This window comes from Schistocerca piceifrons, chromosome 1 (assembly GCF_021461385.2).
Source record: "Schistocerca piceifrons isolate TAMUIC-IGC-003096 chromosome 1, iqSchPice1.1, whole genome shotgun sequence".
NCBI lineage: Eukaryota > Metazoa > Arthropoda > Insecta > Orthoptera > Acrididae > Schistocerca > Schistocerca piceifrons.
In genome coordinates this window covers 278633960-278653631 of record NC_060138.1, presented here as the reverse complement: position 1 = coordinate 278653631, position 19672 = coordinate 278633960, and the positions used below count along the sequence as shown (strand labels likewise).

Here is a 19672-nt window from a genome sequence, read left to right as displayed (position 1 = left end):
GCTCAGTATAGTGACCACCAATATTGTTACAGACACTGTGCTTATGAAGCACGTTATGGTACACAGTCCCCATCCCACCTGGTGTCTCTTCAATTTTTAGAGCAGTGGCATAACTCATGCCAGTAGACCTTCCTCTGTCTGTACAGGACTTTTGTAAATTGAACTTTGCATAGAACACCTGAAGTAGTAGTCCACAGGAGTTAAACCCAGCGATTCCAGTGGTCACATTGTTGGACCACCTTGGCCTATCCATCTTATCATCTGAACCGCATGTGAGAAATAAGGAGGTTCACCATCATGCTGAAACCAAATTTCCTGATGGAAATTCAGTGGCACGGCTTCCCAGAATGGGCCCAATACATTTTATAGGAAGATCAAGTATGCAGGACCAGTCACCTTGAATGGAAAGAGGTATGGTCCAATCACATGACTGTCCAGAATACCTGTCCACATGTTAATACTAAACCGATGCTGAAATAACTGAACACATGTGACATGAGGGTTTTCATCTGCCCAGACATGGCTGTCTTGTAAATTCAGAACACAGTCCCTAGTGTGGACAGGTCGTGAGTCAAGCTTGGGTAAATCAGTTGGCAGAGCACTTGCCCATGAAAGGCAAGGTCTGGAGTTCGAGTCTCGGTCCAGCACACAGTTTTAATCTTCTAGGAAGTTTCTTATCACCACACATTCTGTTACAGCGTGAAAATTTCATTCTGGAAACATCCCCCAGGCTGTGGCTAAGCCACGTCTCTGCAATATCCTTCCTTCCAGGAGTGCTAGTTCTGCAAGTTTTGCAGGAGAGCTTCTATTAAGTTTGGAAGGTAGGAGCCGAGGTACTGGTGGAATTAAAGCTGTGGGGATGGGTTGTGAGTCATGCTCAGGTAGCTCAGTCAGTACAGCACTTGCCCGCAAAAGGCAAGGTCCCAAGTTCAAGTCTCAGTCCGACACACAGTTTCAATCTGCCAGGAAGTTTCACATTCTCTAGTAAACTTACATTCAACTGAGAACAGAACATGACTTGGAAATAAAGGTGTATTGATGCAGTGGTACAGGAACCACATGTAGCAGGCAACACATTGTGAAAAATCGGCTGGAACCACAGTGTGTACCTTTTGTAAGTGGTGCAGATATAACTGCTGCTCATGAAGAATGTCCCAGATGATACTCTGACCAACACCCACTGCAAGTGCAACTGTTCATATACTTGTGGATTGTTTTGTTTTAACTACACATTAAGCCCAACCGAGGGAAGGAAAGACAGCTAAAAACATGGACTTAAGGAAGCTTCATAAAATACTGCATAGAGACAATGGAGGTCATGAATTAAAGATTAAATGTCCTTTGCCATATTGCTACAACGGATAAAAAGTAAAATATGTATGACAGCCTGCATGTCGTTCACTAAAACAGCTGATAACTCCAATGACAAACATAAATGAAAACATAAATGGTTAAAAAAAGGGCATTCTGCCAGGAAATGGCGAACCATTAATGGTCGAGGACAATGAGAACAAGGTGGTGGGGGATCACCACTTAAGAAATGGTGATGACTAAAAAGACAGAGTCCAATATGCAACCTAGCTAAAATGATCTTGTAGTGGAAGGACCGAGAGGCGGTTGTCCAAGCCACTGGGAGAGGTTTAACTCCTCAGAGCTTGTTCCCATGAAGGGGAAACCAGTGGTGATGCCAAAGTGACACGACCTGCTGACAGAGGGAAAAACAGACATCATCTGAGGGAACGGAAAAACTAGCTGGCCGAGGTTCAATGACTACAGCCTCGGTAGCAGCGGCAGCAGCCTTGTTGCCTGTCAGAAAAGTGTGACCAGGGATCCACATAAACATCACAGTGGCTCCATCAACAGTGAGCAGAGTGAAAGCTTTCCTGGACCCATTGCACTCAGGAATGGACACTGTATGGCACACAGAGGCTCTGAAGGACATTGAGAGAGACGGAGCAAATGACACAATTTAAAAGCCTTTGTTACTGGATGTGCTGCACGGCCTGATGCAGTGCAAAGAGCTCTGCAGTAAATACTGAGCAGTGTTCCAGAAGCTGATACTGAAAAGCATTGGTGCCAATGACGAAGGTACACCTGACACCAACTGTTAGTCCAAGAGCCATCAGTGTACACAAAGGTACTATTGCAAAGTTCCACGTGAAGGTCAAGAAACTTACAGCAATAGAGAGAATCTGGAGTAGTGTCCTTAGGAAATGAGAGACATCCAAGGTGAACACGCACTGGGTCACAAAGCACAGGTGGTGAAGGTTCACACCCACTGAGAAAGTGACAGGTAGTGTGAAGTTAAGCCGCCGGAGCAACAGTCGAAAGTGAACTCCAGGAAGTAACAGAGAAGAGGGACACGCCCCATACTGGGGATCAAAGGAATCATTGAAGAAGGAGGCAGAGGATGGGTGGCCAGGCATGGCAGGTAAAAGGCATCTGCTGAAGAGAAAATCACAATGGTATGATAGTTCGGCAGCTTCTGCATACGGACTCTACCAGACTAGCGTAAAAGGCACCAGTGCCCAAATGGATGCACCTCAGTGACTGCCAAGTGCTAGCCTTCGGAGACTCACTGCTTCCAGAGGCAGAGGGTGGAGGATTCTGCTCCATGATATCTACAGAGGCATCAGCATTTGCCCTCTGTTGGTCTGCAGAGTTCAAGGCAAAGAAACTGTTGGTGGTTCTCACTGGCAACATAGAGGTTGGCCGGGTGAGGGTATCATGTGGCGACACCATTGAAAAGGACCTCCGCATTGGTGAAGGAGAAGACTGTTTGCCTTTGTTTGCTTTCTTGGACACTTTGAAGGTGGCAGATGATGATTCATATGTTTGTTGGCTGGAGGGATGTAAGGAGTCATTGCAGGAATATTTCTTCTGTCCTTTCCTGCCAGCTGGCAGTGTAGCAGGTGACTTCGCCCCATGAGGCAAAAGTTTGGTGACCTGTTGCACAGCTGGAGGAGGAGGAGATGGGGCTGCAACCATGACACTGGGCGATCTGACAACCATGGTGCTTAATTTGAGCTCGCATGTCTGCGTGGCCATGTCCTTCATGGAGTGGTAGCAATAACAGTACTGTACATGCAAGATGGTAAAATGCAGGGTTCCCGACTAGCCAACAACTTGCGAGCAACAGGGTAGGGCACCTTCTCCTTCACCCAGATTTCCTGGGAAGCCCACTCGTTGAGATACACAGGATAATCTCAGGAGGAGGCTGCATGGTCGCCATTTCAAGTGTGCAGTGGGGAGAAGAAGGCAGACAGTCAACCTCCAGAGCATCCCTACCACAGGTTACACACTTGGTCGTGCGTTAACATGACATTCGAGTATGGTCATAACGATGACACTGGTGGCATCACATGGGGTTCGGAATGTACGGTCAGACTGTGATAACTTCATAGACTGCTTTGAACTTGGTCAGAAGCACTACCCTGTCAAACATCAGAAAAAGAGTGTGTGTGGGCACTAAGGATGCAGCTACCTTTTTCATCACCTGATAGACTGCAATGACGCCATGATCAGAGAGGTATGTTTGGATTTCTGCCTCAGTCAGATCATCAAGCAGCCTTGTGTAAATTATGCCACATGAAGAATTCAGTGTGCGATGGGCCTCAATATGAACAGGATAACCATGGAGGAGTGAAACTCCAAGCAGTTGTTGTGCTTGAGAATCAGAAGTTGTCTCCAAAATCAAAGTACCACTGCATTAGTGAAAGCAGGATTTCACAGGGCCGGCAACTACATCAACACCTTTCTGAATAATAAATGAATTTACCATTGCAAAGGACTTGCCATATTAAGTACACGAAATCACGAGGAACTGTGGTGCAGCTGGGAGGGCTTTTGAATCGTCAGCCTCATCTCATTTCCGTTTAGCAGATGTAAACTGTGAAGAAAGGTCTGGCTCATTGTGAGAGAATCCTCCACGATTGCTAGCATCTCCAATGGCGCACTCTTTCCAATTGGTGGCCCCTCTCACAGGGGGCACACTCGCCTTAGGTGATTGTTTACATCTCAGGTCACACCTCCTGAACACCTGACAGAGGGACCAGTTGGCAATTTGGGAAGGTAACAGCTCAGGCAATCACCCCTTCCTACGTCTGGCCTATACCAGAGGGTACATGTGAATCCTACAAGCTATGCATCAGCCTTCAGGAGTGTACAGAGATGAAAAATAAAAAGAGGAACCTGAAACATCAAAGTGGAGGAAGAATAGGAGAAGGGGAACAAAAAAAGAAAAAAGGAACGAAAAACAATGGAGAGACTGTTCTGATGTCAGGCTACTGAAAATACAGAGCAAATTCCCCAAAACATCTCAGACATGTTCCCCATGGGAAGGGAAAAAAGAATAGCAAGAGGATAGACATGCAACACGGAAGGGAAATGATGCTGCATAGGCTGGAGCCCCATGGTAGCCAAGCACAAACCCACCAAAGAGTGGCGAGCCCCTTGGGAGGTTTGAGTACTTGTTGATGGGTTCTCTTCAACATGATGCAGTACACCTTCTTCAAATTCAGGAATGCAGCATTGACATGGAGCATCAAAATTCTGCCTCCTCACAGTGAAGGTACCTGTTTCTCGGAGCCACTGCATAACTTGGGCAAAAACTTTGTGTGATGGCCTGCTATGTTGCAGAAAACATTTGTGATGAGGTAGATTAGCAGCTCGTCTGTTACCTTGCTGCACTATACACAAGGAGTACAGCTGTGTATTCCAAAAAGGTGTACCAAAACTTGTTTACTGTATCGGAGATGCCCAGGCATTGAATAAGTCTCACAAAAAGCCAGAAATTAAGTGACATTAGGTGGTCATCTGACGTAGTATATGTCACCCTGTCTACCCTATTGCATACCAGGACAAGCAACTCTTGAGACCTTTCTCTTCCCCTCAGCAGACATGGATGCATTGAGAATGGGATCCTATTCAAAGTATTATGTACTCACTCCCCTCAACAAGTCCTTGAAGTTTGTAACGGGAATTTCTGTACAAGCTGTAGATATAGATGTAGGAGAAAAATTTCCCACTGGTCATAATCTCCAAAAATTTTGTCAGTAACTCAACTGCATAATGGCTGACATTTCCTACTCATAATACCATCCCTTCTTTTTAGTTCTATGTTCATCAGTGTGAAAATCTGTATGTAATTATCTTAAAGCCTATTAGTGATTCAGTACTGTGAGAACTGATCAACCTAGGGAGCATGAATGAAAATATTACTTTGTGCTTATGTTTCACACTGAATTACAGCTCAAGTTCTTCCTTATTATTTAGAATTCTTAAAGAACATTGCTAGATTACTCATATAGTACTATATATATTTTCTATTGTAAACAGAAGCTAACACATTTTTGAGTTTTGTCAAAAAAGTTCTGAAATTAGAGCCAGTAAGGTTCTCTACAACTAAAACTTGATTCCGTTTCTGTTTCCTTGTCCCCCTTTCCTCCCACTCCACCAACCTCACTTGCATTCATTTTCCCAAAGCAATAAAAATATATAATAAATTACTGCTAGGAGGTGTCAACAGAAGAGCATGTATACTCACCACTTTTCATCTGGGTTAATAAGACATGCATAATACAAGGCTGCTGGCACAGGTGTACGCTGACGCCTGTGAAGAAAACTGACATTAGAGTTAAATCCGACAGTATACGGCTCCTTCACACTGCCTTCAGAAACAATCATAGACATGTATCGTTTTCTTGTAAAACAAGAAGCTGGTGGTAGTTTTTGTTTTATTATGATGCAACTGGTTTCGACCTAATGATCATCTCCACAGTAATAAATCAAAAACTTTTAACAGCTTGGTGTGGTTATTTCACAACAAAATGTCATTTATGAAAGCTGTGCCACAAAACTGTAAGAAGAAAGACATGTGATGTTCATTTTAAATATTACTTTAATATTATCTGAACATGTTTATACAGAGTATCAAGTTTAAAAGTTGATTAAGAGATCAATCACTAGTTTTTTCATAGTACACCTACAGAAAACATTTGATTGATAAAGCACTACATGATAACATGTGTTAAATAATGAGAGAGTAGAAAAATCAGAATGTGATTCAATCGCAATTCAAGGTTACAGAAGATATAAGAGACATGCAAGGCAAGTTCTACAAACACAGGAAAGAATGACCAACACTGTATGGTACACAGTGTCTATACTGGTCTGTAATGTTATTGTATTTCTATACAAGCTCTTTTGATCTGACTACTCCGCTGTACAACACTTGTATACCAAACTAAAATATCAGACTATGAGAACATTTTAGCAACAAAAAGGATTTCTTTTAATTTTGATCTACTAATATAGAATTTGATGAAAAGTTAAATCACATTTTAGTATGTGTTCATTTCGTTTTCTGATATGACTTCTATACAGTATGATAAAGCAGTTAATATGCAGGTTTGCTTTTGGAAGACTACAGGTGTACAAATATTCAGTGCTGCATAGGACTCAATGGTTGCTATAGTTCAATCCACAAATGATGGCGGTTCACACAGCACGAGGGAAGGATGGGGACTGCATTGGTGCTGGTTCCATGCAATGGTTGCGGTAATTGCATACACGTGCTCTGTGCTTGAAGAAACCATGTGTACTGTAAATTGTGTCCCTCACTTGCACATGCATAATTTGTCACTCACCACCACCATCAGCTGTGACATTTGTCAAAAAATGGAATAAAAATTCACCGAATAACTTGCTATGATCACGTTTAATACTTGCATTTGCAAAAACATTAACAGAAGATCTGTGAGAACACTACTGAATGGTCATTTGTTGTCAGAGAATGCATGACATACATGTGCAGAACAAGTCTAAACTCACTGCCATCATTGGTGACTCCAACTATAGTGGTGCACATATTAAGCCATGGAAACAAGGGAAGATAGTGGAAAATGCATAAATTTTGAGGATACACTGCAAGGTGCATGACCTGATTTAATTATAATAAATACATGTGGCTTCCAGTTATAAACAATGTACATCTATGCATACCAAGGAACAGGATGGTCAGCATCAGCACCATGGTCTAAAAGAATCTGAACAAACAGTCTCTTTACTTCTTTAGGTGCTGATGAAGTAGCAATTGCTACTAATGGTGGAGCTTCAAATGTGTAGGTGGCATTTACTGGAAGCCCTATAAAAGAAACAAAATGTAGGTGAAACAAGATATAAATATTTATACTTTTGCAAAACATCATCTGAGAAATAGAAGAATTGAATACAGTAGTCAGCGCATGATTTTCTGGCCAATGTGACACATACTCATCCTATGAACATCAAACTTTATGTTAAATACGGGGTGTATCAAAATGAATCATCCAATTTAAAAAAAAAATCATAACTACTAGTTATGTGACATGTGTGTGAACAACATACTGTTGGAAAATGCAAACTTTCATGATTACTGCTAGGTAGCAGCAGTTCTAGTAAAAATGATGTTGGGACAGCAGGAAGTGTTTTGTGTTCTACATTTTGCGCAGTGTGTGTCGCACATGCTCACACACGCATGTGTGCACCCACTCGCCCCACATCGACCCACCCACCAAAAAAAAAAACACACACACACACACACACACACACACACACACACACACACACACACACCTGCACACCACTCTTTCAGTCATTCACATAACATTCAACACACATCTCTCTGTATGTGGAATCATTCAATTAAAATATAGCACCTGAACTGTTCCCGTAAAAAATCACTGTGTGATCAATTACACTGACAAGAATGTAAGAAATAACTGAACAAAAGATTAATAATGTATCTTTTTCAGCAGCCAATGCAGTACGGACACGAACTGTCTGTGTTATATTCTAATGTCTAAGTCTACTAATAATTGATATGTTGTTTTCAAAATCTTTTTTTATAAAACTATCTTTTAGACAAAAAATGAGGAATATAGAGAATGAAAAGTGTAAGACATTGTGTAGGATAAAGAATCTTTTAAACCTGTGATTGAAGAACATGTGTACACTATAATATAGCATTTTCAGTGTTAAGCATTCAAGTTAATGACTATTAAAGTGTTTTACATAGAAATACATTATCTGTAAAACATCACACAATACTAGTTGAATTCTTTATAATAAGTCAACACAACATAAAAAGGAGCATGTACAGAAATTAAATGACATAATTCTTGAGACCATCTTGTATACAAAGTAAAATTTTTTCGGCACTCAGTCATATGCGAAGAATGTATAGTTTGTTCATTATGCGTTTTTGTAAAAGACCTGTGAAGGTTCATACCAGTTGAATAAACTTTATAAATGAAATAAAACTGTCTGTTGTCTCAGATTTAATGGTTTTTCAATGTGCACCATCGAGACTTACTGAACTTTTATTGACATAGTCTCCCTTGTGGGACAGCATGGTGGTAGGTTGGTTGAAAACTGGAGAAGACAATTATTTGAACACTGTCTGCAACAGGGCGATGAAATGGAAAGAGGGACAGGGGAAGGAATCAGCAAAAAATAGCCAAGGAATGTTACAGCGAAAGTGGAGTTCCATGCTGCAAAACTAATGAATATCTATTTTTGCATTTTTCAAAAAATTTAATTTTGCAGTATTTCATATGTTGTCTTGTGGATCACATCTGTATATGTTATGCTCTCAGTGAATAAGTGGAGCTTCTTGTCATCATCAGAATCAACAGCAATAATTTATTGTGAATAATTTTGAAGATGAATAATAACTAACTTGATTTGTGGAGGAATGGTACTTACACTGACAGTGACTTCAACACTCAGAAACATGATGCTCGGGATACAGTTAAATATGAACAGGTATGTACAAGAAAGTAATTAACTGAAATTGATTCCAAACAGGAAGTGGTTTAATCATAGATTCATCAAGCATATGCATGTTGCAATGGTAAACTGGGCACAGCTACTGTTATCTGCAGCATAACATGTGGACGAACAAAGATGAAGATCTTGAACAGAACCAAAGAAGAAAGACATGAACAAAGAAAGAAACTGTAAAAAGACATAAAATATGATCACAAGAACAAATGACTACATTATGTGGTCAGGGAACAAAAAAGCAAGAAACAGCCAAAATATACTTTACTACCAATTTCAATGAATTTTAATCACAGACCATAATTCCATGAAATGTACATATGGAAGAATAATTGTGACCACCACAGTAAGCACACAACTGTTCTGAAGGTAAGAGAGAATAAGACATTAAGACTATTACCAATTTTTTAACGAATCAACATTCCCATGGTTTTCTAGCTGTATTGGATCTAATCACCAATGACTGGCATCAGCCAGATACCTGAAGAAACTAGTGGATCATCTTTCTCACTAGTTTGAGGCCATTATTAAGGCTAGAGGTCATATTACACAATGTTAGTGAGGTATGTCTTGGGCGCGACAAATTTTTTGTCTATGAGGTTTATAATACACACGTAAAATTTCATTGCAATAGACTTACTTTTTTTTCATGGCTATGAAATTTATGTCAGCACTTTTGTTGACTCAGCATTCAATTAAAGCTGATTCCTACAGCACCTCTGCTGCATTTAAACCCGACACACATTTATTAATTATACAACCTATGTGTTTGCTTATATGTATACATACACACACAAACAAAATTATGGAACTGTATGTTTGTACAGCAGAGAAAATGATATGATATTGCATACCTATTACAGTCTACAGAATATAGTTTAATATATGAGCCACTCCAATGTGCTGTGGTCCTGTTTGATGCAGTAAGTTGCTTGAGAATACTGATAACAATACAGAACAATAGCAACGGATAATTCATTGGAGGGTTAGTTATTTGCGTGTTCCTTTCATTGTAATAGGGACCTCTTGCTATTATGCAGAGTGAGTCAGTTTTACAATTAAAGTACAGTATAGTGAAAAACAATGGTGACATGCTGGTCTTTTACACAATTTCTTAAGTTATATTTTTTAAAGTATTATTTATAGGTACTTGACCACTGTGTTAAGGTGCTGATAGATGCTGAAAATAATTATTGTAAGCAACAAAAAGAAAAAAAAAATGTGACAAAATGAACTACCCATGATTAAAATATTGAAAATCTCAGTAGTATGCTAAAAAGCTTACAATGGTATAAAAAGAACTACACCCAGATACCTATATACCATGTCTGATAATATGGCCACAGCAGTAATGATTTAATTACATAAAGTACTTTCCTAGACTATCTAAAAATAGAGCAACTATCATCAATCAACAGAGAAGATGATGCGAGTGGGTACTGAAGGTTCTAATTATCATCCTGAAATAATTATGCTACACTGATAAAAACTTTCTCAGTTTTATCATTGGCCACCCAGTGCATGACGCTAAAAATTTCAGTTAATTGTGTCAATTTTCCTTTTTTCCCCCCACGGTGAATCTCGGAATTGATTACATTTGAAGGGTACAAGTACCTGGGGGATGCGTGATGAGATGTCAGCTGTTTATGGAAATGACTGCTAATCTTATGATCTATTGTGAGGTGCAAAAGCAATTTGCAAACAGGTCACATGTCCCTGACAGCTGAGCGAAGTGCAAATGTCAGCTTGGAAAGTCATGCTTTCAACTTCTGTGGGACTGTTGTGGAGTCACCCTCACAGATTACTTTTCCATGGGTCAAATCATCACTGCCAGATGCTACAGCAATCTTTTACTCTAGTTCTGCAAACCCCTGATTACGAAACACTATGGTACACTCTCGAAAGGTGTTGATCTCATTCATTCATCTCAACTTGCTCTTGACAATATAAGGGCATGTGGCTTTGAGATATTGCAGCATCCACCTTATTTGCTGGCCTCTCACCAACTTTTCTTGTTACCAGAAATGAAGAATTCGTTGCACGGTCGTCGATTTGACAAAACGTCATTAATGAAGTAAAAGAGTGTTTTACGGCAAAATCTGCAAACTTCTATGATCAAGGCATTTGGAAGGTCAAGGAATGCCGAGAAAAATGTATAAATCTGGATGGTGACTATATAGGGAAGAACTAATAACAAAAAATCAACACAGACTACCCATTTTTAAGGGTGATAATTAGAACTGTACGATACCCTCTCATAAATCTAAAACCGAAGATAATGACCCAATCTCAGTCTTACCTACACGTTCTAAGAGAATTGAGAAGGCTATTTACACTAGACTAATTACATTCCAGTGTCAACACTACCCAATATTTGAGGATCAAAATGGCTTTATGAAAAACAAGTCAATTTCAAAAGTTGCAGCACAGTTAACAGAGGAAATAATAATTGCCTTAGAGAACAAAGAATATGTTATCGCAGTATTCCTCGATCTAGAAAATGTATCTTATTGTGTATCATCTCCATATTACTTGACTTGCTAAGGAATCTGAGTATGAGAGCAAATTCTGTCTGTTAATGAAATCATACATGAGCAACAGGAAACAATATTTGTTGCTTAAAACAAGCAGTGGGTCATTCAAATCCAAACTTATTAATATAAAATATGCAGTACCTCAAGGTTCCACACCGAAATACCTTCATTTATTGATTCACGTTAATGTTATAAAGTACTATGTTCCTGATTCTAAAAAAATATAATAATAATAATAATACTGTATGAAGATAATACATCAATTATGTGCAAATAAAAAGCTTATGACAGTCTAAAGGTACTGTGTAACTGTGTTATTAATGAAACTGTTATAACCTTTAATCACCAATATTTGCTTGGATATTCAAACACACTCACTTAGAAACAATAGCTGGTTACATGATAACAACTCAGTATCTGTTATTCGACTGCCGTGCCGTGACATGCGGCTAGCGTCGTTCGTAGCTAGGTGGCGCTCCCGCGCTCAGCTGAGTTGCGGAGCGCCTCTATCGCCGTTTGCGCATACTGTCGTGGCGGCACTGTTAAATGTCGTGGCACTGTCACAACACTTTTTCCCCTTGAAAAAAAAACACTCACTTCCAAGCTCGTGCATGGAATGTGCCTCCTGGATGAGATGATGGGTGAAAACTCCGGAGCAGCATCCATAGGTATCGTGGACCTGGGGGGTGCGCTCCAGCGAGATGGGTCCCGGAGAAGGCGGCGTCGCGACTGGTGCCGGTTCTGGCATACTCGGAAACGGTAGCGATGGCGGCTGCATCAACACGTACGGTAGATTGGCAGCAGTGACAGGACTGGCTTCTCGGGCTGGTGGAGGCGCAGGAAGGGGCGGTGGCACAGGCGTGGCCACCACTCGTGGGCGCATCTGGTCATAATGGCGAACAACCATGCCGTCATCCGTATGTATTTCACAAAGCCGGCGGCTGCGAAGAGCCTTGACCACCCCTGGAATCCATTTAGGGCGAGATCCATATCCTCGTGCCCACACGTCGGCCCCCCCCACCAAGTATTTTCCCGCACTAGGGGACACAGCACACGGCCTGACAGGGTGAAGCAGGTGCAGTAGAGTGCGTGGTTGGCGGCCATGCAAGAGTTCAGCAGGGCTGCGATCACCCAGTGGCGTGAAGCGATAAGAACTCAGAAATTGCAGCAGAGTGTCATCTGTGGAAAAATCACTAAGGAATTTTTTCATCTGGCTTTTGAAAGTGCGGACAAGGTGCTCGACCTCCCCATTCGATTGCGGATGGAAGGGTGGTGCTGGAACATGATGAATCCCTTGTCCAGTACAAAAATCACGGAAGGCCTGCGAAGAGAACTGAGGGCCATTGTGCGTGACGATCATGGATGGAAGACCTTCTAGCACAAAGATTTTCGACAAAGCCAGCGTCGTCGCTGCAGTGGTGGGCGACGGACATCAGACAACAAACAGAAACTTTGAGAAGGCGTCAGTTAACAGTAGCCAATAAGTACCAAGGAAGGGGCCAGCAAAGTCAGCGTGCACCCATTCCCATGGCTGTGCCGGATCAGGCCATGGAGAGGGCATTGTACGAGGTGCAGCCAGTTGTTGAGCACACTAACCACACGCAGCAACCATGTGGGCGATGTCCGAATCAATACCGTGCTAATAAACGTGCCTGCAGGCCAGGGACTTAGTCCGAGAAATACCCCAATGGCCTTCATGCAACAGTTTGAGAACATCTTTGCGAAGAGAGGCTGGCACCACGACCCTTGGAGATGCGCCATCCGTGGCCAGAACAACACCATCACGAACAGACAGACGAAGGCGCAAGGCATGGTAGTTGCAAAGAGGATCAACCCGGTTGAACAAAACCGATCACCTGGCGCAGGACTGGGTCCCGCGCAGTAGCCGACGCGACCTGCGAACCTGTAAGTGGAAAACCCTTGACCGCACGACGTTCTTCCTCATCAATGTGGAAACAGAATAGTTCATCACGATCGAAAACCGCGTCGGCCCATTGGCAATCGCGACAATGCGTCAGCGTTGGTGTGCTGGGCCGTGGGGCGATAGTGAATCACATAGTGAAAACGAGACAAGTATAAGGCCCAACGTTGCAGGCGGTGAGCTGCCTTATCTGGAAGCGACACCGATGGGCTGAACAGAGACACCAGCGGCTTGTGGTCGGTGATGAGGTGAAACTTAGAACCATACCAAAAAACGCTGAACTTTTTTAGAGCATAAATGATAGCGAGCGCCTCCTTTTCGATTTGAGAGTAACATCATTGCGCATCATTGAGGGTCTTGCAAGCATAGGTGATGGGTCTTACCGACCCATCCTCATACCAATGGGCAAGAACAGCCCCTACGCCATACTGTGACGCGTCAGTCGCCAGAACCAAGTGCTGACCCAGACGGAATGTGGCAAGACAAGGCGCCGACTGCAAATGAGCCTTCAGGCAGACAAAAGCCTGCTCACACTTGTCAGACCAACAGAAAGAGATGTTTTTTCGTAACAGCTGATTCAGAGGATGAGCTACCGCCGCCACGGATGGAATGAATTTGTGATAATAAGCAATCTTGCCTAGAAACACCTGAAGTTCTTTGACTGTAGATGGCCGGGGTAGAGCGTTAATGGCCACAACGTGCTGACGTAGAGGACGTATACCCTCACGGGACAAGTGGAAACCAAGATACACAATGGAGGGTTGGAAGAACTGTGACTTGTCCAGATTGCACCTCAACCCAGCCGAATGCAAAACCCGAAACAGTGAACGCAAATTGCGAAGGTGCTCCTCAGTGGAGGCCCCCGTGACAACAATGTCATCCAGATAGTTTATGCAGCCGGGAACAGAAGCCATGAGCTGTTCCAAAAACCGCTGAAAAATGGCCGGCGTACTTGCGACGCCAAATGGTAACCGCTGGTACTGATACAACCCACAAGGAGTGTTGATGACGAGAAATTCCTTGGAAGAAGCATCCAACGGCAACTGATGGTACGCCTCCGATAAGTCAAATCTGGAAAAGAAGTGGCCCCCAGCGAGCTTGGTAAATAACTCCTCAGGACAGGGAAGAGGATAAGTGTCAATGAGGCTCTGAGGGTTGACAGTGGCTTTAAAATCACCACACAATCACAGACTCCCGTTTGGTTTAGAAACCACCACGATTGGCGATGCCCATTCACTGGAGGTAACAGGAAGGAGAATCCCTGAAGCTGTTAACCTGTCTATCGCAGCCTTGACAGGTGCACGCAATGCTACCGGAATAGGGCGTGCCCGGAAAAACTTAGAGCGAGCTGTAGGTTTAAGAGTAATATGGGCTTCAAAATCCTTGGCACGACCCAGACCAGCAGAGAACACGGACGAAAATTCAGAACACAATCCATCCAGCTGTTGATACGGAATATTCTCCGATATGAGGTGCACATCATCATCAACGGAGAACCCGAACAACTGGAAAGCATCATAACCGAACAGGTTTTCAGTGCCCGCATGATCCACCACATAAAACGTGAGGGGCCTAACAACAGACTTGTAGGCAGTGGAAGCATCAAACTGGCCAATGATAGGAATTTTCTGTTTATTATAAGTTCTCAGATTTCGCGTAACTGGAGACAAGGGAGGGGAGCCCAACTCCAAATACGTGCGAGAATTAATGAGAGTTACTGCAGAGCCAGTGTCCACTTGCATGCAAATGTCTTTATCCAGAACACGAACAGTAACAAACAACTTATTTGTTTGGGAAAGCACACAGTTAACATCCATGTCTGATGCCTCGTCCTCGTCGACAGGAACTTTAGGGGACTGACACACAAAAGCAATGTGGCTTTTTTTGCTACATGAATTACACGTGGCCCAACGTTTTGGACACGCGGCCCTGTCATGCTGTACGAAACAACGTGGACAAGAAGGAAGTGCAGAACGAACCTGCTTCTGTGGTTGCTGTTGTTGCTGCAAGCGTTGTGGCCCAACGCGACGTTGTTTATGCGAGTGAACCGCCGCCACATCTTCGTTCTCCTGTGAAACAGGCAAATTGTCCGAGTCGAAAGTTGACTGTACAGCGCCTACATCACACCACGCGTCTATTTGCGTGGCAGCAGCGTAAGACACTTCAAAGGATTGAGCGATGCTTAGAACTTCTGACAACGACGGGTTTGGCAGTTGTAGGGCATGTTGCCGAACTTCTTTATCAGGAGCAAGCCGTAGAATAGCATCCCTAACCATTGAATCAGCATAAGACTCATCATGAGTGTCCGTGACAAACTGACATTTCCTACTCAGACTGTGTAGTTCCCCCGCCCAAGCCCGGTAAGATTGATGGGGTTGTTTACGACACCGGTAGAATGCCACGTGGGCGGCAACGACGTGGGTGTTTTTTCGGTAATAGTTACACAATAAGTCACACATTTCTTGGAAGGACAGAGAGGCAGGTTCCCGCAGAGGGGCTAACTGAGATAGCAGCTGATAGATCCGTGGGGAAATCCAAGATAGAAATAACGACTTACAACATAGGAGCGTCGACAATGCCGAAAGCCAAGAAGTGTTGCCACAAACGCTTCTCATAATCCTCCCAGTCTTCAGCGGCCTCGTCGTAAGGAAGGAATGGAGGCGGAGAAGAGGAAGACAGACGATGAGTAAGTGACGTCAACAACGCCTGAATAGCAGCCGTCAACTGTGTTTGTTGTTCAATGAGCGCTTGCATAAGCTGTTCCATGTCTGCCCCGTCACGAACACACAAATCCACAACGCAGTGAAAATATCCGACCTCATTGCCAAAAAGTGTTATAACCTTTAATCACCAATATTTGCGTGGATATTCAAACACACTCACTTAGGAACAATAGCTGGTTACATGATAACAACTCAGTATCTCTTATTCGACTGCCGTGCCGTGACATGCGGCCGGCGCCGTTCGTAGCTAGGTGGCGCTCCCGCACTCAGCTGAGTTGCGGAGTGCCTCTATCGCCGTTTGCGCGTACTGGCATGGCGGCACTGTTAAATGTCATGGCACTGTCACAACAGAAACAGACCAGTATTTCAATGAAGTCCATCAACTTATAAGTGCTACAAAGACTGCAATAATGGACTTTAACTGCAATAATGGATTTAACACCTAGAAACAGAGTTTGGTATGAAACCATCCATAAAAATATTACTGCGTAAATGGAAAACTGGGCAAAATTCTTGAAGATTACAGTCCAGGATAACCTCAAGAGGGACTTGAAGTTAAGATTTCTTAAACAGCCTACAAGGAATCTAAAAACATGTTTGCCAAAAATGATTACTAATTATTTTAAAAACATGTATGTGTCGGAAGCTACATATCATTTGTTATTTCATAGAACCTGAACTATGTGATAGAAGTATGGGCTGCCACAACACAAACACATTACTACATAGTTGACAAAAGCTGTCAGAATTATATGTAGTGTCATATCAATAACCACAAAACCTGCTTCCAAAATTAGGCATATTTAATTATAAGTGTACATACAGGGTGATTCTTATTAATCTTTCAAAACCCCTGAAGTGAGGTACATGACACTGAGACAAGCAGTTAAGCATAAGACACTTAGTAGATGATTCCGAGACAAGCAATTTAAGAATGTAGACGTCAATATAGGGAGAACATAAAGTCCGGGAACACTTTCAATTATTTATTGCACAAGACCTAAGCATTGTACAGATGTCATACATATTGCATTTTGAAGAGAAAATCTGAAAGGTTTTTTTTACAAACATTCAATATGCAAACCATGAGTGACCTGGCAGACATCAATACGGTAATCGAATTCTTGCCATACCCACCCCAGTATGGCATCGTCATCTGTGGCAGTCACTTCCCGTATTCTCTCCTGGAGCTCCGCTACATCACATGATAGAGACAGTAGATACACCAGATCCGTATTGTGTCCCCACACAAAAAAGTCACACGAAGTGAGATCTGGTGATCAGGGAGGGTAGGATCGACAAGCCAATGTACAGCAGGTACGTAATCTGGTAACGTCACATGTTCAACATTTTTCGGCCACATTTGGGGTATTTCCTGACATCTGCAACCCCATGTGTCTTAAATTAATTGTCTCAGCATCATCTATGTTGCTTCAGTGGTTTCTACATGTTAACAAGACACGCCCTGTATAGTAAAAGTAACACTGCTTGTGAAAACAATGAATCCAAACTTAAAATGTCACAGCACTAGATAAAAGGCAAAACACCATATATACACCAACAGAGTAGCATTATATGGAAAAATATACACTTCATGCTGGTCTGGAGCTAGAAAATGTCCTTCGTAAAAATTTCACGGCCCTTCCCATTATCAAATGAAAAGAACTTTAACACAAAATCCAGTTGATTCTCTAGATGAGTTCTTTGCCTTCATTAAAAGTAAACAGACATCTTCTGCTTTGTAATAATTTCAGCCTCTAGTATTAGGTAATTCACAAGCTGTATTACAATGATAAAAGCTTGTAACACTGGTTTTATATATTATCAAATGTGAAATATATTAAAATGTTAAATTTATTGTTAAACTCAAGGCTTTAGCTTATAAATTATAAATCTTATTATTCTTATCTGATGTATTCAGAAGAATAACCCATACAATGTCCAAAAACAGTATTATTTTAGAGAATGATGATATAAGGAAAAGATAGATTGCTACTCAACGTAAAGATGGCACACTGAGCTGCAGAGAGCCACAATGAAAAGACACTTACACATTAGCTTTCATCCAAAGCCTTCTTCAGAAAAAGGAACACACACAAATTCATTCACACAAGGCAAGTACATCTCATATACACATTACTGCCATCTCTGGCAGCTCAGATAAGAATGTAGCTGTCACATAGAACAGAAGCAGAAATCTGGAGGGGACAGGCAAGGGGAGAGGATACTAGGGTACAGGTGGGGGGAGACAAGAGTGCTGTCTGGCAGAGCACGCAGGGACTACACTGACAATGTTCACAGCATTGTGGGGCTCTGGTTCGGAGAGGTGGTGGGGTGAAATGAGGAGCGAACAGGAGAGAAGTGGGGAAGGGAAAAGATGGGTGGTTGTGTTGGCAGAGGGCAGCATACAAAAAGGGTGAGGGGACGAGAAAAGGGAGGAGGTAACAGAACAAAGGGGGTAGAAAGTGTTGGGTGGAGGGCACTGGGGTAGCAGGTTACTGTTCGTTGAACCCGGTGAATTTCGGGAGTGAAGGATGTGTTTTCTTGCAATCCTTCACAGTAGTATGCCTGAAAAAAATCTTATTGGTTTTCAAGCCACGTCAATTCAAATAAAATTCCCAAGCTTTCAATGACTACCTCTGCCATTGTTGTCACGAGTAGAGCCACTGTTGCTCGGCTGGCATGGTTTTCCGCTCATATTGCGATTGTAGGCTCTGGCACCAATCAAAGAGGGTCAAAACAATGCATGCGCAAAAGGTGAGTTGGGTAGCCCATAACAGCTCCAGCCCAAAGGGTGATCAAATGATGTCAGGTGGCATGAGGGGCCAGTGCCATGCTTGATCCTGCTGCTCTCGTCTCCCTACCAGTGTAAAGCATCCATTGTTGCTTCCTCTCAACATCCAAAGTTTGCCCATATGCCATACTAAGGGTGTACCCCTGGTCTGTATTAAAATTGTTGTTGTTCATTCTAATATCAGCTGCTTCTTTTATAATGGAATCCCAATATGTTGACACATGAGCTAAAACACTCTCGTTTTCAAACAATATTTTGTGTCCATTTTCCAGGCAATGCTCAGCTTGTCAAGATCCCTTTGTTTAATATGACTCTTGTGCTCAGTACAACACTCTGCAGTTGTGCAAATTGTCTGACCTAGATAGATGCAGCTGCATTTGCAAGGGACACCATACACACTGGCACATGAAGAGCTATGTTGTCTGTAACAGGGCGCAGCATATCTCATAACTTGGGGCAGGCCAGAGCACTGGTCTCAGTCCATGCCTCTGGAGCACATATCCTAACTTGCTGCTCTTTGCCCCACAGTATGGAAGGAAAGCAGCCAGCTTGACTTCTTCTGCCGATTCACAAGGCATCCTTCTTGAGTGGCACCTGAAAGTGTTTCCAATGCTCTCTTGTTACAACCATTCTCTCTGAGCATATGTCTCAAGTACTACAATTCAGACTGTAGGTGGTTTTCATCAGAATTAGTTTCTGCTCTCTGTGTTCAGGAGCACTTTCTCGTGTACAAGGCAGTGAAAACTACTGCCATTAAAGTGCTGATCAATGTGAATCCTTTCCTGTACCGAAGGAACAAGCCAGTCTTCTGCCTTCTGCTCAACTAAAATATCCATTAACAAGAGCTTGCCATCCTTCTCCACCTGGATGATAAATT

The 19672-nt window shown here is 42.5% G+C and overlaps 1 protein-coding gene across 3 annotated transcripts in view; it reads right to left on the bottom strand.

The window, feature by feature from the left end:
- Positions 1-19672, bottom strand: part of LOC124784441 (ankyrin-1-like) — a 310421-nt gene that overhangs the window by 109234 nt on the left and 181515 nt on the right. For all 3 annotated transcript variants that reach the window (XM_047254101.1, XM_047254102.1, XM_047254100.1), the window contains 2 exons: positions 7003-7144; positions 5546-5611 (listed from right to left, as the gene is read on the bottom strand). In XM_047254101.1, coding sequence (XP_047110057.1) covers positions 5546-5611; positions 7003-7144 — 208 coding nt within the window. The remainder of the gene's footprint in view (positions 1-5545; positions 5612-7002; positions 7145-19672) is intronic.